Source organism: Rhinolophus sinicus, linkage group LG01 (genome assembly GCF_036562045.2).
Source record: "Rhinolophus sinicus isolate RSC01 linkage group LG01, ASM3656204v1, whole genome shotgun sequence".
Lineage (NCBI taxonomy): Eukaryota > Metazoa > Chordata > Mammalia > Chiroptera > Rhinolophidae > Rhinolophus > Rhinolophus sinicus.
This window is the reverse complement of record NC_133751.1, coordinates 141,217,729-141,245,002: the sequence shown is the minus strand read 5'-3', so window position 1 is coordinate 141,245,002 and position 27,274 is coordinate 141,217,729. Positions and strand designations below refer to the sequence as shown.

The window sequence follows — 27,274 nt, the reverse complement described above, 5'->3', positions numbered from 1 at the left end:
TCTGCTCCGTTTTAGTGCCCATAAAGATTTTAAAACATGGGAGTGACTTGATCAAAATTGTCGCTGAGGGCAAGATTGACCTGAAAGCGGAGGGAGATTGGCTAGAGAAGAGCCCTGAGGTACAAAGGTGGCCATAAGGCTACTGCGTAGGTAAAGCCACCCCGCTAGGTGTCGTGGGCAGAAAGGTTCGAGAGAGAAAAATGCTGAGCTTCTCTCCAAGACCCTGCTGGAACGCCACGTGTTTGAGAGCCAGGACGTGGGAGTTTTGCTGCTGTGTATGTGAAGCGTTGGGAGTGGGCAGTGGGCATTCCATAGCATGTTTACATTATGGCTCCGTGGAAGCAATGCAGAGAAAAACAAAAACGGCAGCGACACTGCAGCTAGCAGTTAAGGGCCATCTGCCCCAAACCCGCAGCCCGCATTGCCCGGGTCTCCGGGCTCAGTCCCGCCGCCTACAGGTCGCCTGGTTCAGCTAAGGCCGGCCGGGCGCCCTTTCCCAGGCCCCGCCCCTTCGGCCGCGCGCCTGCGCCCTCCCGCCCCCGCCCCGCCCCTCGCCTCCCCCGCCCGCGTGGTCTCCGCCACCGCAGCCGCCCTAGAGGAGCTGGGGGAGGACGGTGGCCCGCGAGGCTCGTCGTAGACAACGCGGCGGCGATGTCCGCGAGCCAGGAGAGTGCTGCGGCGGCAGCGGCGGGGCCTCGCGCGCGGCAAGGCGGCCTGGGCTTCGGCCTCCCTCCGGTTTCTAGGAAGCCGGCCGGCGGCCAGCGCGGGAGCAGCGGCAGCAGAGGCGGAGGCTCCGGCGCGTCTCTCTCCTCCCCGTCAGCCTGAGCCGGGGGAGGCCAGGCGGCCCGGGTGGCTGTAGGGGGTCCGCTGCCCGAGAATGGGAATTCTCTTCACCAGGATATGGAGACTGTTCAATCACCAGGGTGAGGGGCTCAGGCCGAGGGCCTACGGGTGGGCGAGAGGGTCAGCCCCGGGCGGGTGAGTGGGGGGTCCCCGAATACTTCCGGAGTGTCGGCGGCGTGGTCCCGCGCGTCTGTGCGCGGGGTTCCGGCTGCGGGGTTGCGGGCCCGGCGTGTTCAGTCCCGCTCCCGGCTCGGGGGTGGTTCCCGACTCGCAGCTCTTTGTCTGAAGGTACCTTCCTGAAAATCCATTCCGCAAATACACCCATTGCTCCGATTTCGGTTGGGACTCGCAAAGATTGGTGTGACGTCCCTGAGGGGCATAGCCTTGCCTACCTTTCATCCCTTTACCCTCCAGCAATTGGGTTTGCACACCACGGAGACATGCTGGGGTTCGCTGGGATGAAGGTTATAGACTGTGGCCCCAGCCGCACCACTGAGCGACCGAGGGTGGCAGAATGCGGAAAGACGAGGACTCGCTCTTGGCTTGGCCAGTACACCTCGGGTCTATGAGCCTCCCCTTCACCTCCACCCTCCTTTGGGGACACTCTAATGCATCCTGAGTAGTGGATGCATAGTTCTTTCTGGCATATTTATAATTGTGTTTAAGGTTAAGCTTAAGGTCATTTTCCTACTTGTGTTGCTTATTTGAGGTTTGTTTTTTGGTGGGGGGTTGGTTGGTTGGTTTAAAAATGGTAGTGTTTCACTGAAAGCATTTCAAAACCGTACCATATGAAACATTGTTGATCGTCGGTAGCTAGCAAGTCACCCACAGAATGTATTACTACTAGGGTGCTTAAGTTCATCTAAATTCAGATGTTACCCTGAAATGCACATCAGGTTTATTACAGTTTGTTACAAGATGATGCATAAAACTGGGAAAGAGGATGCAATTTTAGCAGAAAGACTCTATGGTCATTAAGATCCAATATAGTTAGTGGTACACTTTTGTTTCTTTTCTACTCAAGTTGGGTGATTCATCATTCCTGCTGTCAGTAACTTGATTTGTGTTTTTCTCTTGTGTGTGCTGGTAGTGGTGTCACATCCCAGTTTTCCAATACTGAAATGAATGCTGGCATCTATTATGTACAACCATTAACCCACCTCCCTCATGATTCAGCTGCACGACTCTAAGAAGGTGATGGGAAGGTAGCAGAACTGGAACATGTGATCTGTATGGTATCTTTTTTAAAAAAATAAAGTGTAGATTACATGATACTAAATGGAAAAGCAATATTTCCATCTATTTTTCTGATATGGGGCTTTTTCATAAACTGGAGAAAACCGGTTCTAATCCCCACTGCCTCCTGCTAGCTGTTTCTTTTGGGAAAAGGGAAGTGGGAACCAGTCACTTACCCTCTCTTGGTCAGTGTTCTCACCTAGAACACCAGGGATCTTGACTGTGTGACTGTTGAGCCTACAAATCTTGAAAACTTAATCTCTAGGTCTCAGGTATTGAAACTTACATTGCAATAAAACTGGTGGTGCTTATAGTAGGTAAGATCTATTCTAGTTTTAACATTCATGATTTTGTGTTCTTTTTAGTGAAGCTAGTATTTCAACTCTGCTAAGAGAATTTAGAAAGACTGCTTGTAAATTGATTCTAATACTGCAAGAAAGTTGGATATCTCCACTTTCTATTTTGAGTCAATGATAAAATTATTTGTCTCTGTAATTTAAGAATGAATTAGATTTGCCAACTACTTGCCAGTAGTAAGTAATAAGGACGTGTGCACTGTTACCACTAAAAGTCTACTAATTGTAGTGTTCTTATTACCTGTATTTCACCGTAAATTTTGACTGGACATTTATTTCAGGGCTGAGAAATTACTAGTAAGAGGAATTAATCAAGTTAAGTTCTGGAAGTTTAGATGTTAATATTGTGAAAATGTGAATAAACTGTTTTTCTTCAGCTAAATGATATGGTTGTGTTATCAGTAGGGTCCCTTTTCAAAATAGTCACCATTAAATCTAATGTTAGATACTTGTTGGTCTTTTTGGTTCTCTAGTAAGTTGGATATATGTAAGTTAGACGTATCTTGGATGCTTATTTTACCTCCAATAGAGACAAAACAACCCTATGTTCTTTCCACATGAAGTCTTGGAAGGAAGATTTGGGGGAATTACAGAGTTTGCTATGCTGATGAAACTTTATGCCATATCTCTTTTTTTCTGAAACCCCTTTAGAACAACTTTTTCAGTTTAAGCTTAGATAGGTTGTACAGTGAAAGCTAATTGCGTACTGCCCAAACTTGAAAAACCAGAGTTTGCATTTAGGTGATCCGTATTTAAATAAAATAGAGTACAAACTGTTCTAGATGCTGTTGTATAATATCACTTAAAAAATATTTCAGTAGTCCTTTGAAGTAGTAATTCTTTTCTATTGAAAAGAGGAAACTGAGGTTCCAGTGGGGTGATTTTCCTAGGCCATACAACTGGTAAATCCAGGCAAGTTAAAACACTGAAGGAATATGTCACTGATACTTGTCTTCTTAAAGAAGAGATTGGTATCATTTTTCCCTTTTTTTGCCCCGTTGACTCTTTATCAGTTACTAAACTATAAGTTTTTAGGACTTGGAAGAGGTGCCATTAGTACCTTTTAGTATTGAAGGGCATGTGATCAGTGGTTGGTTTCCAAATAACGGAATATTTTTGAGCGCCTATTATGCGCCAGGAACTGTTGCAGGGGATGAGACAGGGGACGAAACAGAAGATAACACCTGCCTTTATGGAGCACTCATTCTTGTGTGGGGAGACAGGAAATAAGTTAACTTCATCTCTATAGATCAAATAGTAACAGTTAACATTTACTGACTCTGCAAGATTAGATCCTAAGTGCTTTACACAGACTAGTTGATTTAGTCTTCTCTTAATTGATTTACCCTTCACAACAACCCTAAGAGATAGATATTCTCCCCCATTTTACAGGGCAAAGAAACATTAGGTAACTTGCTTGCTTAAGGCGCTGCAATTAAAAGTGATAGACCTGGGATTTTACCAATTGTCCAGTGCCGAGTTAGCACTTTAAAAAAAGACAACACACACAAAAAGCTTTCTTTGAACTAGAAAGATTCATGTTAGTTAAAAGGAAGAACTTTCTGACGTTAATGTGAACTACAAAAGAAATTACGAAGTTTTCTTGTTGATAACCTTGTATCATTCTTCTGATTGGTCTTAGAAAATGAGTAAGTAGTAAATATGTTCTGGAGAAGGTGTTTGTGCTGCGGGAGCCTGGTGCTGGGGAAGCCACCTCTACTTCTGTTGTTGTTTTTTTGTTGTATGGGAAGTCCCACGTGTAGAAGAGTGCACATAGAAACTGAGTAGCCCAAGGGGTGGACTGTGTCAGTTATTAAATATTCTAGCTCCAAATTCACAATTTGTGCATGCTCTGTGGATATGGAGCTGGGTCCTTTAAATATTTTTCTTTTGCTAGCTGGCACAGTGTTAACCTTTGTCAGTAGACAGCATTGGAGGGACACTGCAGGAGGAAAGGGTTTTTCTTCTTGGGTAAAGTGTGCTCTCAGCAGGATGTGTCCTGCTCTTGCATTGTAAACGCCTCCAGTGGCTGGTTCTTGCACTGCATAGTGGTCAGTGGCAGCCAGCAGCTTCCCCAGCACCCACCCACTTCAGTTGATTTCAGAACGGAGACTCTCCAGCAGAATACCTCCCAGCGAACAGCTTTCCCAAGCACCCTAGAGCGAGAGGATTTTCAGCTACTTCTCTGACGTTCAGTGAGCCATGGTCAGGCCTTCCAGCAAAGTCTGCCTCGCAGTCCAGGAGAATTGGAGGAAGGTCTGTGTCAGCCCTAGGGATAGTCAGTGCTCCAAATATTTGTCATTCCTACAGTCTTGAGAGTTATTTCTTATGAGCCAATCCCTCATTACTCCAATCCCCTGTAATAGTTATTTTCTTTAAACTTCACAAGTTCAACTTATTGTGTCATTTCTGTTTCCTGATTGGATCTCCACTTTTGCCATTTATAACCATTGCTTTTCATTCAGCAACCTCTTACTGCAAAAGAAATGTGGTTTTTTCCTGAAACTTGACTACCATTACTATAACCCGCAAATTTATTTTCAAACTTTGTTTTATATTGATGATACTTGTAGATTTTGAAAATGGAATTTTTAATACATATTAACTTCATCGATGATCTCCCTTCTGATCTTTATATCATCTAGATTCCTTCATTCATTCCTACGTTATTGAGCCCGTGCTTTATTCGAGGCTCTGTGCTGCGGGCTGAGAACTACGTGCACACGATGGGCATGGATGTTTTGCTCTGTGAGAGAATCGATAGGGCTTGGTGATGGTTTGGATGCGAGGTGAGAGTGGAGAATCAGGTGACTCTCAATTGATCTGCCTTAGTATTTGTGTTTTCAGACTTTGGTGTGGTTCAAAGAGAAGGCTTCCAGGATGACAATGACATATGTGCTTAATTTACTCACTGGTGGTTTGAAGAATATACTGGTGCTGCCAAAAAAATGTATACACACGACTTGTATTCATCTTTTGTTATCGGTATAGAGTATTACAGTTCCATTAATACAGTTTTTTCCCTTAAAATGTGTATACATTTTTTTGGCACCCTTTGTATATTGACTCTTAAAAATTGGTAGTAGTTGGAACTGGTAAGCTGCCTGGGTGTATCAAAAGGGAAACTAGAAGGATTTTCATGACATAACAGTAAAGAACTGATTAGGATACTAAACTTAAATGATAACTCAAAATTTCATCGAAGTATTGTAACAGTGCATCGTTGTTTTGGCTTATCTGGATAACTGCAAGAACGCTGTGACATAGATATTCTAAAAGGAAAACCATACTAAGCAGCGAACTTGCAATGAAGCACAGACATCAAAGAATTGCAATAGTCAAAAATTGTATTACATTTGCCCATAATATTATCTCTTAGTATGCATATTTTAGGTTCTACGGAGTATTTGTTTTGAAGTATATTATAATACTTTATGGCTACACATTTATGTTTTGTATAAAATGCTGTTACATCTTGGTAATGCGAGGAGTAGACTGAAATATTGCAAAAGCCTAAGGATGGTCAAAGGACGTTGATTTAGTACAGACATACCTCGTTTTATTGCATGTCTCTGATACTGTGTTCTTTACAAATTGAAGGTATGTGGCAACCCTGCATCCAGCAAGGCTCTCGGTGCCATTTTTCCAATAGCGTTTGCTCACTTCCTGTCTCTGTGTCAACATATGTTCACTTCATGTCTCTGTCACAATTCTAACAATATTTCAGACTTTTTCGTTATTATATTTTTCATTATAAACAAGCTTATTCCTCTTTGTTATGGTGATCTGTGATCAGTGATCTTTGATTTTACTGTAGTTATTATCTTGGTGCACCACAAACAATGCCCATATGAGATCGCGAGTGTAATAAATGTGTATGTTCTGACTGCTCCACTGGCTGGCCATTCCCCCATCTCTCTCCCTCTCCTCAGGCCTCCACACAACAATGTTGAAATTAGGCCAGTTAATAGCCCAACAATGGCCTCTAGGTGTTCAAGTGAAAGGAAGAGTCACCAGTCTCTCAATTGAAATGTTAGAAATGGTTAAGCTTAGTTAGGTATGCATGTCAAAAGCCAAAATAGGCCAAAACGAGGCCTCTTTTACCAATTAGCCAAATTGTGAGTGCAAAGGAAAAGTTCTTAAAGGAAATTAAAAGTGCTACTCCAGTGAACACGTGGATGATAAGAAAGTGAAACAAACAGACTTATTGCTGATATGGAGAACGTTTTAGTGGTCTGGATAGACGATCAAACCAGTCACAACATTCCTTTAAGCTAAAGCCTAATCCAGAGCAAAGCCCTAACTCCCTTTAATTCTATGAAGGCTGAGAGAGGAAACTGCACGAGAAAAGTTTGAACCAAGCGAAGAGGCTGTTTCCATAACAGAAGAGTTCAGGGTGAAGCTGCAGCAAGTTATCCAGAAAATCCAGGTTAGATAATGAATGAATATGGCTACACTAAACAGATTTTCAATGTAGACAAAACAGCCATATATTGGAAGATGTCATCTACCCTGTTTCCTGGAAAATAATACCTAGCCGGACAATCAACTCTAATGCGTTCTTTGGAGCAAAAATTAATATAAGATCCGGTTTTATATTGTTACATTATATAAGACCTGGTCTTATTGTTACATTAAATAAGACCCGGTCTTATGTTAATCTTTGCTCCAAAAGACACGGTAGGACTTGCGTAGCTGCAGAAATCAATGCCTGGCTTCAAAGGACAGGTGACTCTCTTGTTAGGGGCTAATACAGCTGGTGACTTTTAGTTAAAGCCAATGCTCATTTACCATTCAGAAAACTCTATAGCCCTTAAGAATTATGCTAAGTCTACTCTGCCTGTGCTCTATAAACAGCATGGTTTACTGACTATTTGAAGCTCACTGTTGAGACCTACTGCTCAGAAAAAAAGATTTCTTTCAAAATCTTGCTGCTCATTGTTACAGTGCACCTGGCCACCAAAGAGCTTTGCTGGCGATGTACAAGATTCATGCTGTTTTCATACTTGCTAACAATTCCATTCTGCAGCCCCCTGGATCAAGGAGTAATTTCGACTTTCAAGTCTTAGTTAAGAAATAAGGGCAAAGTAAATTGAAAAATTTTTGGCTAGAATTCACCATTCTAGGTGCCATTAAGAATATTCATGATTAATAGGAAGAGGTCAAAATATCAACATTAACAGAAGTTTGGAAGTTTATTCCAACCATCACAGACGACTTTGAAGGGTTCGAGACTTCAGTAGAGGAAGTAACTGCAAATGTGGTAGAAATAATAGTATGAGAGGTACAATTATAAATGGAGCCTGAAGAAGTGACTGAATTGCTGCAATATGATGATAAAACCTTAATGAATAAGGAATTCCTTCTTATGGATGAGCAAAGAAAGTGGTTTCTTGAGATGGAGTCTGCTGGTAAAGATGCTGTGAAGGTTGTTGAAATAACAACAAAGCATTTAGAATATAACAAAAACTTAGTCGATAAAGCAGTGGCAGGGTTTGAGAGAATTGACTCCAGTTTTGAAAGAAGTTCTGAGGGTAAAATGCTATCAGACAACATCACATACTATGAAGAAATTGTTCATGAAAGGAAGAGTCAATCAATATGGCAGACTTCATTGTTATTTAAAGAAATTGCCACAGCCACCCCGATCTTCAGCAGCCATCAAAATCAAGGCAAGACCCTCCACCAGCAAAAAGATTACGACTCACTGAAGGCCCAGATAATGGTTAGCATTTTTTAGCAATAAAGTATTTTTAATTAAGGTATGTACATTTTTTAGACAGTATTATTGCACACTTAATAGACTACAGTATAGTGTAGACATAACTTTTATGTGCACTAGGAAGCCAAGAAATTTGTGTGACTCACTTTATTGTAATATTTGCTTTATTGTGATGGTCTGGAACCAACCCTGCAATATCTTTGAGGTCTACCTGTATTAAAAAGTATGAACAATCTAACCCCATTTGGGGGAATACACTGGCTTTTTACCATTGAGTTACACTTCTGTCTTCAAGCCCATTATACAATTATGTCTTAATTGTGTAGTTCTCACTGGGACCCACGTGCTGTATTACTTAGGAAGCTGTTAAAAACAACCACTGGTACTTGATTGTAAAAACACGTGGAAACTCAAATAGAGACAAGTCTTGGGAAGGAGTGGATAGAAGTTGGTAATGAATGTGGGTGTAGTGTGTTCAGGCAGGATGAGGAGATCAAGATCTTTTGGATCATGGATTCCTCATTGAAATGTCCTCCAAAGAGATCTCATACTGTTCCACAGAAGTGGGAGGGGAAGGCGAGACTAACGGAACACTTCTGGTCTTACAGGATGTTCTCTTGAGTTCCAAGAAGGTGTAAAGTTCCATGCACTGATTTATACCATAGCTGGAAAGAAAGGGTAAAATAGGACATTTAAAAAGTTTGTTTTTAATTAACAAATCGTTGGTGTTTTCTTTATTTCAGAGCACAAAGTTATCATTGTTGGGCTGGATAATGCAGGGAAAACTACCATCCTTTACCAATTGTAAGCATTAACTATTTCAAGATTTTTATTTTATTGTTTATAGTTACTTTTTCTGCCTGGGTGATATATGTGTAATGAAAGCAATAAATTATATGGGATCTAAATTATTTTGTGAGAAGTCAGGTCGGCTATAAAACAGGAGCCAAGTTTAAGCGACTGTTTCTAGAGGAGCGAGAAATTTATATGGCAATGAGCATGTTCAGTTGTTTTGCTTTTAGAAAGTAAAGACATATGTGTTTATATAGTTTCCTGGAATGAATCTCGAGTGTTCTAGATAGTCTACTTCCTAGTTACACCTCTGTTTAAACCCTTAGCTCACTCTTATGAGGTACTGGAAAAGGGACATTTGGGTATATAATACAAAAGGAGGTCATGCTGATTTTTCCTTGATTGAAAAATATTCAAACAGTCTAACTTCCTCGCTAATGGTAATGTATTTGAACTCTTTTTTTCAGTTCTATGAATGAAGTTGTACATACATCCCCTACAATAGGAAGTAATGTAGAAGAGATAGTGATTAATAATACGCGTTTCCTAATGTGGGATATTGGTGGCCAAGAATCTCTTCGTTCTTCCTGGAATACCTATTATACTAACACAGAGGTAATGTTTCTTAGTATACTAAAACTTCTATGAGCAGAAAGCTTGGGAAACACTGTTTAGATATGAACTCTTACAGTTAATCTCTTTGAAATATCACTGTGTGTTAACATAAGTAGAGTTTAAACAGTAGAATTTTTGATTCCCTGTTTCAGAGTTATTGTTCTGTATGTCTACTCATTGAACCTCTATAGAGAGAATTGGTGATCGATTAGTCTGATTGTATATTGATCCCAGAATATGTCTTAAGTAGTTGTTTTCATAATAAGTTCCATCTCACAGTTTGTAATTTCATTTCTTTCTTTTTTTTTTTTTTTTTTTGTCTGTAGAAGAAATCTATTTAAATGACAGATCTCTGGTGGTATGAGTCCTGGTTAAAATTTTACTGTGGATTTTCTTTTATGCAACACAATTGCACATTAAAGAATTTTTTTCTTTTTGGTTATAAAACTATTTAGACAGAATCGTGTTTTTATTTACATGCTATTTCCCAAGAGGAAATTTCAGACCTATGACATTTGAGAACTTCATTGTATAAACCTTATAAATTGAAGGACTGTGACAATTGTTTTTGTAGTGCTGATTAAAATTTAACTCCAAATGTATGTAAAGGTGAATATTATGCCATTAAGACTCTGTTAAGTGTTTCTAATGACTCAATCCCCTAAAATTCCATTATACATTTAATCATGTTTTTTTTGGAGAAGGAAATGTATATGGTTACTATTGCTATATATAATGCTACAGGTAGCAAATTCATGGTAACGTTGAAAATTAATACTTTATTAAAATGCCATGAAATAGAATGGGTCTTATAGTAATAAAGCCACATATCAGTATGGAGAGAATGAGAGAAGAGGTAAAAGAACAGTTCTCTTATCCATCTGCCTAGTGGTTAATGAAATCTGAAGAAAAGAACAGACCCTGAAAATTACAGTTTTTTTGAAAATGGAAAGCAAATTGTACAAAATAAAATAGTGCATGTTAATAATAAGCTGTCAGAATTAATTTGGGTATCACAAATGCCATCACAAAGTGACTCTATCTGCTCCTGTTTCTCTGCTGCTTTTTGGTGGTTATGGCATTCAGGAAGAGATGCAGTGTAGCTCAGTCCTGCACAGCTCTTACAAGTCTTCCATTGCATCTTCTGATACTAGTTTCATCAAGTCGGGACAGAGTTGCACTTGCAAGTAGCAGGTTGTATAAGGAAGAGAGCGTGGCTTTAGATACAGATACATTCTTTCAATGTGTTGGTTTTTAAAGATTGATTTCTTTATCACATTACTTTATTCCCATACACGTGCCCTTTCAGATTTTCAAATCAGTACTAATAAATAATATTTATCTAGAAGTAACTTAAATTTAGGACTACAATGTATTTTTTCTTATTGACTTACAGTGTAAATAGAAGGATATAGTCCTGTTATTCAGATATTAATTTAGAAAACAAATGTGTTATATTGGTTAGAATATCAGCAGAATATTTCAACAGGATGTTAGTATCATATTCTCTTTTCTTGTATTTTCTCTTAAAATTTAGTAAATATATTTGAATTAAAAATGGATCAGAGTTTTAGGCTTCATGATGTATAGCAGGTATCTCTGGTTTTCCAATAATACCATATAATAAAGTTTTAATTTCTTGATAGTTGTACCCTGTAAGTCAAATAAGCACTTTATAAATTTTTACAAATATCAAATTATGTAATCACTAATGACTTTTTTTTGTAATTATTTTAGTTTGTAATAGTTGTTGTGGACAGTACAGACAGAGAAAGGATTTCTGTAACTAGAGAAGAACTCTATAAAATGTTAGCCCATGAGGTAAGTAGGATTCTGGCAGGTGTGTGGGGGGTATATTTCTATCACATTTGTTCTTTCTACCTGTCATGAGGATACTATTTCAAATTTTTTTAAAAAAAATATTTATCTGCTGGCCATACCTGCTTTATAATTTTGACACTTCTCAAAATGGAATTGTAGCAGAAAGATTGTGCAGTCAGTTGTAGAATTTTATTTCATTTACCCTAGATAAATTTGGTCTGGAAGTTTTCCTGAGTAAAAAAACCTAAATTGGCTTTCATTTTGCATTTTGAATAGATTAATTATACAAAGGATTATCATTGGAAATGAGATTTTTAAAGTCTCACAGACACATAGCAAGTCTTGATTTTAACTCTGTTCTGAGACTAATATTTAAATATTGTTGCTCTTAGGTTAATCGGATATTGTCCTTTGACTAAACAAAACTATATGACTATTCACATTTTTTAGTCCTTGAGAAATATTACTGGTAGCATTATTTAAAAATTGAAAAAAGTGAATAATATAGTCAATAATAATAATAACAGTAACTGTAAAATCGGAATATTATAGTGGCAATTGATTTTTTTGCATGCCTTTTACTTTCTCAGCTCATTTATAGGTAGAAATAGAACAATGAATATTTAAATGTATAGTATGTAATTTTTTATTTTAGTGGAATTTTAATAAAGCTTAAGAAAACAGATACCTTTGTAATAAAGTTTTATATTAATTTTAATATTGATTTTGAGATTAGAAATTTGGTGTATTTCAGGCAACTATTCAAAACTTAAGGAAACCTAGTAAAGTAGTTCTGTAAATTGAAGTTCCTGTTTTCCTTAGGGTGATCGTGCCCAGCACATGTACTTTCCTGTTTTGGAGTGATTTTGGGCAGCGTTGATAAATCCTGTGGGTTTTAAAAAAAAATACGTCTTGCCATTGTACATGCTTTTAACGAGTTCTGATTCTAGTTTGGGAAACAGACTATAAAAGAGAGGCAGAAGATTAAATGTATTTTACAAAAATGCAACATTCTTCAGTTTATACCAAAGGGTTATTTTGTTGTTGTTTTATGAAGACTTGGGAAAAAGAAAACTAAGAGATGTATAAGAAAACTAAGAGATGTATATTTGTGTCTTGGCTATATTTTTTATTCTGTTAACAGGTAGTCTCCCTATCTTGAGTTTTACTCTAGTTGGCCAATACGTAGCAGGATCAGTTGAGAAAGAGCCCAGTCAGTAGTCGGGCTCAAACAAAGTCACTTAATTTTACTTGCTGGGGGCATTAACTTGGGCAGGTCACTTGAGCTCATCTGTTCTGGATGAGTACACCAAGGCCGAGGTTTATGTGACTTGACCAGCATTTTAAGAGCCAGGATTTGAATTCAGTCATTCTCATCATTCAAGCTTCTTGCTTGTGGGGGAGAGGGGCAAGGAGGAGAGGAGAGAGAGAAATAGGGCCTAGTTGGAAAGTGAAAGGAAACTGAATGGGGGGATTACCAGAGAAGAAAGGAATAACAGATGAAGTTGGAAACTAGAGTTAGTCACTTAATAGAGTCGCGAAGAGTCAAATAGAGTTCTGGAAGGGGAGAGAGAAATGGATCAAAGAATAAGAATGTGTTAATGAAAAACAAATTTTGACATGGGGTTAGTTGGATGTTTCATGCACACTACAATAACCAACTAAATCTTATCATCATCACCGATAATGATTCTTTACAGGTATTACTAAGTATAAAACTTTAAAGTGTTTTAAAATATTGCTGAAAGCTTCATCTTAAATGAAATGCAAAACTTTGAAGCTCATGAATTTTAAAATAGTTCCAAACACAGGACAGATGGAATTTTATTCAGAATGACTCAACTTCTAGGAATTATCTTCACAAATGAAGCTTTGAGGAACAGATTGACAACTACATATGGCATATAGAAGATGCTAAGTAAATATATCTTGCATGTGCTATTATTCATCTTCTTGACTAAACTAAAATATATTTTTAGACTCTTAAGACCAGAAATCTGTAATACGCAGTAGAAAGTTTTTCAAAGTGTTTCAAGTGGCTAATGTACAAAAGATCACACTGTGTTCTTTGACCTGTTGTTAAGGCAAGTTAATGAACAGCTTTAATCCAATATGACATAATTGATTCTGAGGTTCTTTAATAAAAAGTAAAGGAAGATTTTCTTTCCTTTCTTCCTAAGTATTTAAAAATAGGTAAAATAGCTGGGTTTTTTTGTGTTTTGTTTTTTTTTTAAAATCAAGAAACTCCAATAAAAAAGTTTGAGCCTATATGATCTAGAAAGATTATTATATTCAATATGAATTGGTTTTGTTTTGTTTTTTTGAGACCTTTCAATATATGGCTTTATTTCTTATGCTTTCCAACTTTCAATCTGGGGGCCTCTCCAAATAATTTCATCACTAAAAGTTATGACTATAGATTGTTTATAAATAAAATAGTACAAACTTATGTTTCCTAACTTGTGCCAAGTATTTCTGTTGTCAAACATTTGTTCTTTGAGCATGTCAGCATTAGCAATATTGACCTATATAAAAGATTTCAGCTGACACTAGCAAGAGATATTGAAAACTGGAAGATAGGAGTTAATTCCCATGGAAATTCCATCGACTCAGTGATTCAGCCACATATCAACTTAATCATTCCATTTCTGTTTAGGATAAGAGAAAAAATATCTGTATCCTTGATTTTATATATATATATAATAGTTATAGTCCGTTCAGATTTTTGTCTTTTATATAGACAGGTGAGTGAACTATAGGTAAATTGAGTATGAAATCTTAAAAGTTAACATTCTAGAGGATCATTTTCTGACCACGCTGTTCAGGTAGCTGCATTCACTGCAGTCGCATAGCTGCCATCTGCAGAGGGCACTGTACTAAATGTCAGTTTCCGTTGTTATGTAAAACATTTTACATAACTCCTTTTAACCAAATAAGAAATTTACTACTATATTTTTATATCAGTAAGAATCAGAGAAGTCAATGAAACTATATTCTAACAAAAGTAAAATACTGGGGAACAATGTCATTTTGTACCTACTGAAGATTTTCTTGCTTCAAACACATATACACATGATTGAAGACAAAATATTCCACTAAAATTCCTAAGAAGAAAGATGGTATTCAATACAGTTGAGAAAACTTACAGGCATAGCACCAAAACCTCAGTATCTTTTAATACATTTAGGTAGAATTTTAATCCACTGAATGCATTAATCATGGATTCTTAGCCCAGGATCCATGAATGGACTTTATGATACCTATTTACACCTTAAAATTGTACATAAATTTTTTTCATGTATGTGCATTTATATTAGGGAAGGGTCTATAACTTCCAATAAATTATTAGGGAAGTTCCTGGCTATAAAAATGGTTGGGAAAAGTGAGGGTGGAGTAGAGTCAAAGGAGACTAAGAATCGTAAAACATCATACCAGTCATTTTAGGTAAAGGTAATTCTTATCATCAGGGCAGTAAGTGAACTAACATTTGTTGAACTGTCACCAAAAACCAGGTACTAAACTGAGTGTTTTAAATGTATTAATAGTAATTCAATGATTCATTCAAATCACTATCTCTAGGAGGAAGGTGGTGGTCTCAGTATTTCACAGATGAAGGACAGTAGCCGCAATGGAAAGATCTCAGCTCAAACTGGGTCCTAATGTTGAATAGCTGTATAACCTTGTATAAGTCACTTACATCTGAGTCTTATTTCCTCATCTGTAAAGTGGGACTAGTAAAGCTTACCTTATAGCAATCTTGTGAGGATTAAAGAGATTGTATTTGGAAAATGGTTAGTGTTATGGGTGTCTCGCGCAGGTTAGACACTCAAATGTTGGTAATGAGGAACAAATTCAGAAAGGTTAAAGAACTTGCCTCAGAGTCAAAGCGTAGAAGTAAAACTATCTCACTGAGAAATTTGATATGTTTAATATAGTCAATCCAAGATGGCCCTATCAGATATTCAAATCTAAGAAATCTGCGTGGACAGAAATAGAGGAGCAAAGTCTCAGAAGATGAATAGGATTGGGTTAGGTTAGCACCTCTCAACTGAGAATTAAACCCTACGGTTCTAAGGCATGCATCGTGTAACGAATTAGTTTCTTTCCTATGCACCTTGAAGGTGCCACCTTTAGGTATAGGTACCTAAGTTACAGGTTGCGGTAGAATTTTGAAAACTCTAGAGTGCCGTACTAGAGTAGTTATTAGTAGCCACAGAAGCCTAGTTTAGCGTAGGGGGCATGGGGGATGCATATTTGAAGACATGACTGTTTGTTAAATATAGCACTTAAAACTAAAAGCGTAATCTAGGACTATAAGAAATATGTAAATTCATACAAGAATAGATTGATTTATTTAAAATGTGTTCAGCCTAAGAACTGTGAGATGCTTTTATGTCAAGTAGTTGAGAAATGCTGTGTTACAAAGATTATCAAAAATATTCTATTAAGTTGGAAAACGATGAAAAAAATACACTGGCCCTTATGATTTTGTTTGCTTTTATAGGACCTAAGGAAAGCTGGATTGCTGATTTTTGCTAATAAACAAGATGTTAAAGAGTGCATGACTGTAGCGGAAATCTCCCAGTTTTTGAAACTAACTTCCATAAAAGATCACCAGTGGCATATCCAGGCATGCTGTGCTCTTACTGGCGAGGGGTAAGAAGTCTTCCTCATGAATAACATGTTTCGCTTAGCAACATGTATTCTTAAGATCAAATATTTAAGGTTACCGTGTACAGAATGTTGTAAGGGAAAGATGTAAGACAGAATCCATGTCTACAATGAGTTTTTAGCTTGGTTCTGTAAATAATAAAGCACACAACATACATATAACATAGTACACATAAACATAATAAATGCTTGTGAGCATATAGATAAATAGTTGCTTTTGGAGTTCAGAGGAAATTGGAATGTCATGGAGAGCTGGAGAAGTCAGGGAACAGTTCTTACTGGACGTGGGACTTAACACTATAAGAAAGGAGCTAACACTTGCTGAGTGTGTCCCATGTCTTCAGTACGTTTCATGCAGTGTATCATTTATTTCTAACAATCATGTAGGCCAATTATTTTTAATTCATACTTTATGCATAAAAAAGCTGAAATAGAAGAGGATTCATGTGTAAGACTAGACTGGGGATGCTCTCTTTTGCCATCAGTGTTGTCATGATGGAGTTGTTGCACTTAGAAAAAAATGAGTTAGAATTGGAGAGAGTGTGGCATGAGGGTCGTTGGTTCTGGAAAGAAAGGTAGGTGCCTACAGTAGAATTTTGCCCTAGTCTAATGCCTAAAGATGAAAGGATTTAAAGAAGGACGTGGTTGTCAGCATTTTTAAATGTAAGGTCAAGGACCAGAAAGATGGAGAGAGTGCTATTAGGGGAGATGGAATAGAAGAGGTTTTAAGTAGGATAAAAAGCTAAAAGGATGAGCAAGTTACATAACATTTTTCTTGTTGTTTTTCCGAAAGATGGTGGGTCTGTATTTAAAAGCAGAGAAAAAAGAACTAAATTAGAGATGAATTCTAGAGGTCTTAAATTTGGGGTTGAGGTTCTTCAAGTGCTAGGAAGAGCCTGAAGAAGCTTGCGGCACAGACAGATCACTTCAGAAACCCGTATTGATTGACTCTTCACCACAGTCTTGAAAGGAAGAGAATTTCTCCCACTCCAGCGAACTCATCAATTTATGCCCCAAGCTTCTGCCCTTTCCTAACACCTCTAGAACTTCAACCAAAAAATAAGGCCTCTACTTAGACTCAATTAGGTATGCACTATTTAAAAGCAGAGAAAAAAGAAGTAAATTGGAGATGAAGCTGAATCTTACTCTTGAACGAGAAGGCACTATTACCTGGTTACATACATTTGGAAGAGTGTAATTAGAACCTCACAAAAGCAAATCTGTTTATTTCAAGAAAAAATCATAGATAATACCAATTATCAAGATATATATATTGTATATATATTATATACGTTATCTTCGTCCATGAAAGGTCTTTAAGCAAAAGCACTGATTATAATACCAAATTTGACGACAAAGACAAATCATCTAGGATTGATACAATTTTTAGCTTATATACTTTGAGTATATAAGTTGGGATAGATATGAACTTAGTTTCATTTTTGAAAGAGGAAATCAGTAGATGATGGTGTGTTTTCAATTTTTGGTATATGTAGGCTTCCATTTGCAGCAGTCAGCAAGCGGAAATGTTTGGTTTTGGAGGAGATAATTGTTTCCCTTCTGTAGTCTGGCCATGTTGGTCTAAATTCTTGGTGTTAGTATTGATTGGCATTTTGATTCCCATCTGTGCCATTTGCTAACCTCTCTAAGCCTGGCTTACCTCTAATATGGGGGAACTAGTCTTAATGTTGTGAAGAAATATTAAAATAATGAATATTAAGTGCTTAGCACAGTTTCTAGGTTGCTATTAGGTAACTACTCTTCATTTAATAATTTTAAGTTAAATAATTTATTCATCTATTATTATTATTTTGTGCCATTTCCTATCAGTAATTTAAAAATAAGGAATCTAGTATCAGTAGAAAGTATGGACCACCATGAAAACAACCATTTATGTACCTCATTGCCTTTTTTTTTTTTTACCGTATTTCTTTATATTGTTAGACTCATGACGGTGGGGGGCAGGCGGCGAAAAAAGTATTTTAAATAGTCTTGCTATGTATTGCTAAATGACTTCCTCTGGGCATTCAGTGTATAATTATTGAGCTGTTTTTATGGGTCAGGCAGTGTCAAAACAAACAAAAAAGCACAGATATACTGTGTATGAGAGTGTAGCTTCAGAATTGCACCAACATTGAATATTATTGATTTTTAAATCTTTGTTGTTTAGGTGAATGAACAATGATGATGCCTTTTTTCAGTTTGCTATTCATAGCTTTTTAGTGGAGAATTTATCAAATGGTTTTATTTTCTGTCTAGATTATGCCAAGGACTTGAATGGATGATGTCACGACTTAAGATTAGATGATCTCTACTGATCTCTTCTCATAGACTTTGTATAAACGAAGTGCTGGACTTTACCTGAAAGCTGCAAAAATTACTGGTTCAGATATATTTATAATAAACTGATTTAAACTTTTTCTATAAGAAGAAAAATTAAGACCACTTATTTGAAAACAAAGATGAAGTCTCATCTTCCAATCTGCTTTCTCATTCCTTTCCTCCAAAGGATTAGTTTCTTCCACAGGTCTTAAAGCTGTGATCGACATTTTTCGCATAATGAATCCTCTCAGGACGTTGTATAGCTGTGGTAAGTGCAAAGGGAGAGGAAGACATTTTTAACTTCAAGAGCTTTATTAATCAGTATAACCCTCCTTAGTCGAATGTTATTCTCTTCTTGTTCCATTAAATCAAAATACAAATCAGCACAGATACTCAGTTTCCAATATTTTAAAATATGTTACTTATGAAAAGTATTTTGCATATGGTTGTGTACGTATTGTGTATATACCTCAAGTTCAAGTTAATGACTTTGATTTATGTTCTAAAGAAAAGTGAATAACAAAAATTAATGACCTTAATTATAACCATAATGAGATAAGTACTGACATTGGTGTTAAGTGCCAATTTGTACTTTTCACCTATGTTCTCTTTATTGTACTAACCAACCCCTAAAATTGTTGAGCTGCTCTTCGGAAAAGAATAAGAAAAAGTTTGACATTGTGTACCTATTTTTTCGTTGATCAGAGCACATACATGGAAACGTATAATCTAATGAGTGGAATATCTGTCATATTCTTGGCTTAGTATTACTAACGGGCACAGTTTTACAGTGAGCAGTGAGCAGTTATCAGATTGTTCCCTTTCGTGGACCTTACGCCATCTAAATTACTGAGTAAATTGTTAATCCATTAATCAGTCTTAATTGTGATTAAAATTACCAACTGATTTTTTCAACATTAATTGAAAACTGTTGTGTGAAATGTCTACCCAGAGAAGTGTCACCTTATAAATTTTATCAAATAATTTCGATAGATTCTTCTTAGGTATTAAATTATATATTATATGTCAAGCATTTAAAGTGAATTTGAGATTAAAAGTAAAGTATATTTTCCAAGCAACAAAGATAATTTCTTAATTTGAAAAATTTTTATTTCTTAAGCGTTGAAATAGTTTGAGATTTTTTTGTTTCTGTAAGTTTTCTTTTATATCAAATGAATTTATTGTTTGACAATTATACAATATAAATTTTTTTCATGCTTTTAAGAATTTTGTTTAAAAATGATCGACGTGATATTTTTATTAAGAAGTAACCTTTTATGTTTGCTTAGGCTTGTTTTTTTGTTTTGTTTGTTTGTTTTTTCAGTATCTGAAAGTCAAAGGTATTTCTGTTGTAAACAAACTTATCCTAAGTGTGTTAAAACGTATTCTTGGGTATTCTGTATCTTTCATTCCCTAAAAATCTGAAGGCTAATCCAAACTGGCATATTCAAGAAAAAAATTACTACTTTTAGTACCAGCGTTTTAGATTTCATGAAGATTTTGATGAAGAATAATAGTGCATGCTATAAGCACTGACAAAACTTCGGAAGTTCCTGTCTATAAAATTAAAATATTTAATATCTGAAAATCCAAGTCGGACATGGGAGATCGGTGTTTAACATTGGGTATTTTATGTTTTATATTTATATTATGTTCAAAATGCAAGTATATTTTATTATTTGTCAACTTTTACAAAGCAAATCCTAAATTACTAAGCTTTATTTGTTATGTTCTCATACTTTTTTCTTTCTTTTTTTCCTCATCACACTTGTCCCAAATTATGATTTAATGAAGTGAGCTGCCTTTAAAGATTTGAGTGGTCATAAGGATACATTATTTGAGACTGAAATATTTCCATATATAAATCAAATTGACATGAATATCAACAAAATTATACCAACTAAAATGTACAAGAAGCCACCAAATGAAAGGTGCTATTGAGGGATAGCATCTACACTTTGGTTCATCTGGGAAATCTAGAATTAAATCCACTAAATTGAACATTAATTTCCCAAAACTCCTTTGAAATAGGAGCATTTCCATTTATCTGCTTCATAATGGTATTCCAATGTGGTGACAGAAAGATTAAAATTATTATTTTTGTAGTACAAGACTAGTTGCTAATATCAATCTATATCTATTAACAATTTCTACCTTAGAATTTTATAGGCAACACAATGTCTTTACTCAAAGTGAAGCACCTCACAGGTCTAATTTTTATTTGCTGGATACAATATATGCTTTTAAGCTCTTACAGCAACTACATTTGCAGTCTATATATTTTTAATATTCAACTACATTCAGCATTTCCCCATCATCAAATATCTGAATATTGAATTTTCTTTCAGGAAATTTGAAAACCATCTTTCTGAATATTTGTCTTTCTTCTGATACACTATTCTTTAAAGTTACTGAAGTCATTTATTAGCTCTTTATTCTCTTCTCCCGTATATGACCTTTTTTTTCAGTTCTAGCTTGAAGAATTTTTATGTCATGATGCTGGCCTGTGATATTAATCACTCTTCATTATTGTGATTATTTCAGCGAAGATCTTCCAGTTGCTGTCAAAACAACAGATTTTCACTGTCTAAGTGAGAACACCTCTCCTCTAGGGATTCCAGCTTTCCAATGTATGTATTCACTTTTTCTCCTTCAGTGTGATACATGTGTTCAGTTTTCTCCTTTTCATGCTGTGTTTGGCTTAGGTCTCTATGAACACATTCTAAAACCAAAGTTTTCTCTGAGAGCATCTCTTGTGTGATGGAACTCAGTTTTTAGGCTATTGAATTTAGTTTTAGCTTTAGAGAGTTGTTGAGAAAGAAACAAATTGTTATGTTTTAGGTTAGACATATCAAAATTGATTTTGTCCCATAAAACAAACCATTCATCTCTTTCTCCCTGGCAAGCAAGCTGTAGGTCTCTGTTGGATTTCTGCCTTTGCTCAAGATTATGGATAGCAGTAAGCAGTCTGGAAATGCAGGATTCAACTTCTATTTCCAGTCTTTCTTTTGTTTTACATTCTCCCATTCAGAGATTAGCATTTTATTCTCAGCTGTCTTATATTGAGACACTATTTTTGTTAGTGTTTCCTCCTTCAGTTTTATTATCTTTTGAAGACGGTTATTCTTTTCTTTTAAAATGGCAATGTCCTCAAAATACTTTCTTTCCATCTCCTGATTCTGATTTTTGACTATGTCTAGTTCCAGTCTTAGTATGGCGATTTCATGCAACAGATCTTTTTCTTTTTTATGACTCAGAAACCTCAGAATTCATTTTCTTAAGATCTTTTTCTTTCTCCTTTTGGTTGCAAAGGTCATTGGTCAGAATTGCATCTTGTAATATTCTGTCATTGTGTTCTCGAGAACATGGCTTCTGAGTGTCATTTTGCTCTAGTGTGACGTGAGGGGGGTTATGTTCACTTCCATCAAGCCTCACTTGCTCTTTCTCTGATGTCATGCTTAAGTGTAGTTCTTCTACTTCTCCATTAAGAATGTATTTTCCTCTTCGATCTGCAGCGTCAGAGAAATGATCAACATGCTTCTGTGGATGTCTAGCAGAGAAACTCTCAGAATCCCCAGGTGATTTTGCATCTTCTCCTAATCCTAATGCCGACATTTTAACTTTTTTTTTTCTTTCCAATTGCCGGCTTTGTTGCTTTTTCCTTGGCATCAACGTTGAAGCCTTTATCCTCTGATGTAGACCGTTAACCATCCATGCCAGGTTTGCGGGAAAGACGCTTCATCCTGTCTCTGTCATTCATGCTCTCTGAATGGAGCTCAAGAAGCCTCTCTGCACTTGTGGTGTGTTCCCCATGCAGGCGGCTTTGTGGATCTTTCTGAGATCTTTCTCTCGAATGTGGTAGTTGTCTCCAGTCTCAGGCATCCTGCCAACACCATGGCTCTGCCAGCTGTTTAAGGAGTCCAAGGACAACACGCGCATCTGACTCCCAAAGTGAAAAACGTTCCTAAGGGCTCTGGAACCTCCTCAGCACTCCCCAGGCTTTTCAGTCTCCTGAGCCCAAACCACAGTGGACTCTAGAGCAGCCACAATATCCCAGCAGGGCAGTGAGGCGGTTTGGAGTCTCTCAGCCCAGAATGCCTGTAACCAAGCAACGCTGCCTGGGTCAGAGGCTGATGTCACTGTGCATGCGCACAGAAGCCGGGTGGCCAAGGGCACGCAGAGCTCAAGTGCAAGGCCCAGGCGTCCCCCATCTCAGAGGGTGCTTGCGGGCAGTGCTGGGTTCCTTTTGCCTCGTGATTTCACCCATGAAAAGGTACAGAAAAGATGTACCTTTTCTCATACTTTTTTCAAATCACTCTAAGGAATTACTTGTTACATATTAAAAACTCCCTTGAAAACCCAGATCTGTTTTGTAGATAGTGTGGTTTCATCAGAGACAAACACTCTGTCCAGTAGCCCAGCAAATCCACACCTTTTATCCTTTTTATTTTTTGAGTAATCACAGTGTAGTCTCTTGGATTGCTGCCACATCCGTTTGACAATATACCAACACATCTCCTTGTCGTGGTGTGGGCTAACGTTTATTCTCAACTGGATGATTAAAGCATTCACTACATTGTTGCGGTTGGTTTAGTGTAGAATATTATTGACATGGCATCATGCGAATGCATAAAATCTACATTTGCAAAACATTTTTTTGTTATGTTTTACCCTTCCAGGCTAACCATTAGAAATAATGTGTTATCTGTATACTTGTGCATAAAAGCAAAAGTACAATGGGGAAACATTTTTAATTAATGCATGAAAATGCATTGAAATAATTTTAACAGTGTTACTTCCAAATAAGCTGGAGAGGCAGATGAATAGTCATATTGGCAATTTATAGGTAGTTTAAGTGGAATTATGCAAAAGGCAATGCTTTTTGTTTTCAAATATGCTACTTTTGGATATAAATAAACATCTTATTCAGGGTCATTGTGCTCAGCTTTAAAAAGAGCAAAGCTTCATACCTCTGTCCATGTGGCTGGATTTAAATATCCTGTGTTTGACACTAATTTTGAAAGTCACATGACTTCTCTTGATGTCTCGGTAAAAGTGACCATATGCTATAAGCATTTAAATATGTTTAATTTTGCCCTAATAGCATTTATAAGCATATCTTACACATTATATTGAGGATTCTTGTTTGAAATTTTCAGTTCTATCATCTTTGGCTCTCATGATGGGCAAAGAATAGATTGAAGGGAGGTAGTTTGGAGAAGGGGTAATTGGGTAGGGAAAATGACATTTTGCCTTAAGGAAAAAAAAAGTGCTTTAGCACTGCTTACTGGCATTTTTAATGCAGGTAGTTACAGTGAGTTTAGAAGGAATGGAGTAGAAGTTCTCTGGCCTTTAAGAAGTGCCTGATAGAAAGTTACACTGAGATCACAGAGAAATGCAGGGCGCTTGAGGAAAGTCAGGATGTCCCTGAGATACTCTTTTCTTTTTTGTCTGAGTGTATAGTATTAAGATGCCTAGAAGTGGGATCCTATTGCACCCTCTCTTACAGGCGCTTAACATTTCTTGCTGTGACTACAGCAACCACATACAGTACAGACAACCTCAAAATCTGTTTATATTAGTGTAAATAGAAAAATGATAGACAATTTTCTAGTTTTCTCTGCAGGCAATTTGGGGAATATATCTTCAGTGTGTTCTACTTTGTATATAGCAGATAGCAGCACATCCCAGATTATCTATGGACTTTGGGGTCATCTTCTCTCAGTCGCCCAGCTGTATCTTGGCATCAATACGTCTTTCAGGGCTGGGTAGAGACAAGGTTTCTTTGCATGACTTAACTTTGATCCCTCCTACTGTCCAAACATAATCTGAAACTTCTTGCTTCAGGATCAGCTTTCCCATAGCTCAGCCAGCCTTTGCTCTCCTGTATCTTCATTCACCATCAGTGAAGATACGTTATCTCGGTCCTAGAGGTATGCTAAACTTTGCCTATACCCATTGTACCCCAAACAATTAGTTTCTAGAACATTTTCTAGTTCTTTGCCACCCACCCACGATTGGCTTGATTCATTGACTTTGCTCATTAGAGAGTATTTCCAGAGTTGTTGAGTTCATCAAAACACTGGCTTGCTGTTATACAGCATATAATGCCATAGTAAAGTCTTTTAAACTATATTCTATTTAACATTTTAATGCTGCTTAATTTTAGCTTCACATTAAGGAAAGTAGATTCAGAAAGATAAGAGAACTACCTAGACTCTGCCAGGTCCTTGAGCTAATAAGTTAGATGTGGAAAGGATTCAATTATGTGAGTATTATCTTTCCATTACCAAAAATGGGTTACATTTTTTAAAATACCAGTACAAATAATTCCAGTTGGGAAAAGATGTCAAACCAGATTTATATGTAGTATTTAACCTGAAGACATCTTTACATCCTTAAAACCATAGACCATGTTCCATTTTTTTCCTCATGTTTACCTATAGACAAAAGATACTGGATGTCTAAAGGAATTAGTAATGAGAAGCATGTCTTTACAAAATAAACCTGTTACAATGGACTTTAAAAGATACTAAAATCATCAACTGTTAATGTGTTTACTGTGCAAATGCAGACATAGCATAGTCAGTACTTCTTTCAAGCTCCACTTACACAAAAACAAAACTAGGGTACCATGCTCCCTCAAAGAATGGATGATAATTTGAAGACCATAATGGTGGAGTAAAAGAAAGAAAGACAGAATTTAAAAACTGGATGCTAAAAAGAGTAATTGCTTCTATTAAATCCTAAAATTGTGTGTGGAATTGTAAAGAAATTGTACCAGGATACAGTTGGGTTAATTATGCAGTATTTTTTATCAATTGTCCAGCTCCTTATATTCTAAAAACTAAAGCTTAAGTCTTTATGGTCTTGCCTGCTAGATAGATCTTTGGTAGAAAACTATAGTCTGTACTCAAGAAGTGCCTAAAATTGATCTGTGTTGATTTTTAAGTCCTCTAATAAATTATATGTGTTTTCTATGGTATTGTATGTGCTTGGCTTACTGATGGGACAGTGCTGAGGGTTTATAAGTCACTATTTGTGCTTAATTTGAGTCAAAAGCTTTGAAATTGAAAAGAACATGAATGAAACCATTTTTATTCCTTCCTAATACAAGTATTCCGTGACCCTGATGTTAGTTAATGCAGAGACTAGAAAACTGAATTCTCTTTCTGTTTTTAAAAAGTTTTAACAGAGAAAATGATATTGTGTATTGTAAGACCCTAGTAAAAGTTTGTTGCTTATGTAAGAGTAGCCTCTTAATTCTCCTCATAGTGATTTGTAATTTTGAGTCATACATAGCATTTAGTTCTTGAGCCATTTCATGTGTGTGCATGCCAAAATCCTTCCTCTTTCTTTAAATTCTATGTAGTAACCAAAATATTTGATAGAATCCTATTATGTTTCTCATATATTCTTACCCTTTCTTTCTTTCATTCTTTCATTCTGTCTTTTTTTTTTCTATCCCCTCCCTTCCTCCCTCCCTCCTTCCCTTCCTTCCCGCAGAGTGTGACTGGAAACTCCAGAGGCAAAGACTTGACTGTATTTTAAGTGATTTACAATTACATTGTGGTCATGTTTTAAATCATCCTGCATGGAAAATGAAATGTATTTTGTGTATATGATTTTCAAGTATTGTAATGTATACTCCTTTCTTCCCCAAAACTGCTTACATTGATGATATACATACAGAATTTCTCTAATAATTTTTGCTTGACACTAGTCCTTTAGATTCAAATAGTCCTTTCTTACATTATGTCCCTGTATGGTTCCTTGAGAGGAGGTGATAACCTGCAGAGCACTTTTAAAGATATTTTTTGGGTTAATGTTCAAGATAACACATTGAAGAGGAAGCTATATAACTATGTCTAATGAGGGGTCTTTTGGGTACTAGACATGAGAAAAATGTATACTAATTTTAACTTGTGCTGAAAATACATTTTACTAATGGTATTGATTTTAAATGTGACAGATTCTTCTTGTAAGTACTAATCTTCCTTGCTTATTGTATGTTCCTAGAGAAACCTACATGAAAATGTGTTCCAACTGGTATCTTTGTATAACTCCCCCTCCCCAGTTGAGCTCTGTGTACACTGACGTAACTGAAACTGCGTTTAGTACAACAAACTAGAAAACCCTTTGAAAATTTTTATGTTTGTTGTATTGGAATTTCTAATATGATAAAAGGTTTTGACTCAAGCTTTATATGTAAGAAGAGGTAGAAAATTTGTCTTATCTCTATCATTTTATGAACTTCTGTTTCTCTGTATCCTAGGAGAATTTTACACTCAAGGAATATTTCAAAAAGCCATGATCTTAGAGCACTTGGGTGCTTTTGTATTTCATAAGTGCTGATGTGTTTAGGTGCTCAGGGAGATCATGCTTCAGTACCTTCTCGATAAGACAACTTCCTGGATGGCGGGAGGGGGATATTTACGTTTGTGCTCAGGTTGGGAGGGAATGGCCAATTGGAGTAGGGACCTCTCCATTGATAAAGCAGTACAATCCACTGCTTTGCAGGTGTGTTAACTTCATTCTACTTGTAACAACATTGTTGTCTCTGTGACTTACCAAATGTCAAGCTACAGAGCTGTAAGGCATTGGGCCAGGTGACCGATAGTAGGACCTTGTTTATAATGAAATAAAGAATAATGTTAAGATATGTTTTGGGGGAAATGAGAAATAAGGTTTTACTGGTGACATTCTATGTTTAATATGTACATTTACTTTTTTTAAAAGTTGCATGTTAATCTGGGATAAAGTATTGTCTCTGCTTTATGCTTTACTGAGTAAAAAGAAAAAGAAAAAGACAAGTTAAATTGTTACTCTATTATGTACTATTACACATATACCTTTTCTTTTCGAAAGGGCTAATTATAATTACTATTCACACGTC

At 36.6% G+C, this 27,274-nt stretch overlaps 1 protein-coding gene across 6 annotated transcripts; it reads left to right on the top strand.

Annotated features, from left to right (window-relative positions):
• The first annotated feature begins 553 nt into the window (after positions 1-553).
• On the top strand, positions 554-27,274 carry ARL5A (ARF like GTPase 5A). Of its 6 annotated transcripts, XR_012497590.1 has the most exons (8): positions 554-923; positions 8,901-8,961; positions 9,417-9,564; positions 11,302-11,385; positions 15,890-16,041; positions 18,316-18,646; positions 20,923-21,008; positions 25,885-27,274. XR_012497590.1 is itself a non-coding variant. In XM_019737474.2 (6 exons), the coding sequence occupies exons 1-6, from the start codon at positions 878-880 to the stop codon at positions 18,362-18,364; spliced, it is 540 nt and encodes a 179-aa protein (XP_019593033.1). In that variant the 5' UTR covers positions 554-877; the 3' UTR covers positions 18,365-27,274. The 6 variants fall into 6 exon arrangements, 2 of the variants coding, with proteins under 2 accessions (XP_019593033.1, XP_074192418.1); XR_002137833.2 differs by lacking the exon at positions 20,923-21,008; XR_002137831.2 differs by having other exon boundaries at positions 20,923-27,274.

Coding starts and splice junctions, on each gene's coding strand:
- ARL5A (XM_019737474.2), top strand. CDS start 878: ATGGGAATTCTCTTCACCAGGATATGGAGACTGTTCAATCACCAGG. Junction 8,962..9,416: donor ACTACCATCCTTTACCAATT/GTAAGCATTAAC, acceptor TCTTTTTTTCAG/TTCTATGAATGAAGTTGTAC. Junction 9,565..11,301: donor CCTATTATACTAACACAGAG/GTAATGTTTCTT, acceptor TAATTATTTTAG/TTTGTAATAGTTGTTGTGGA.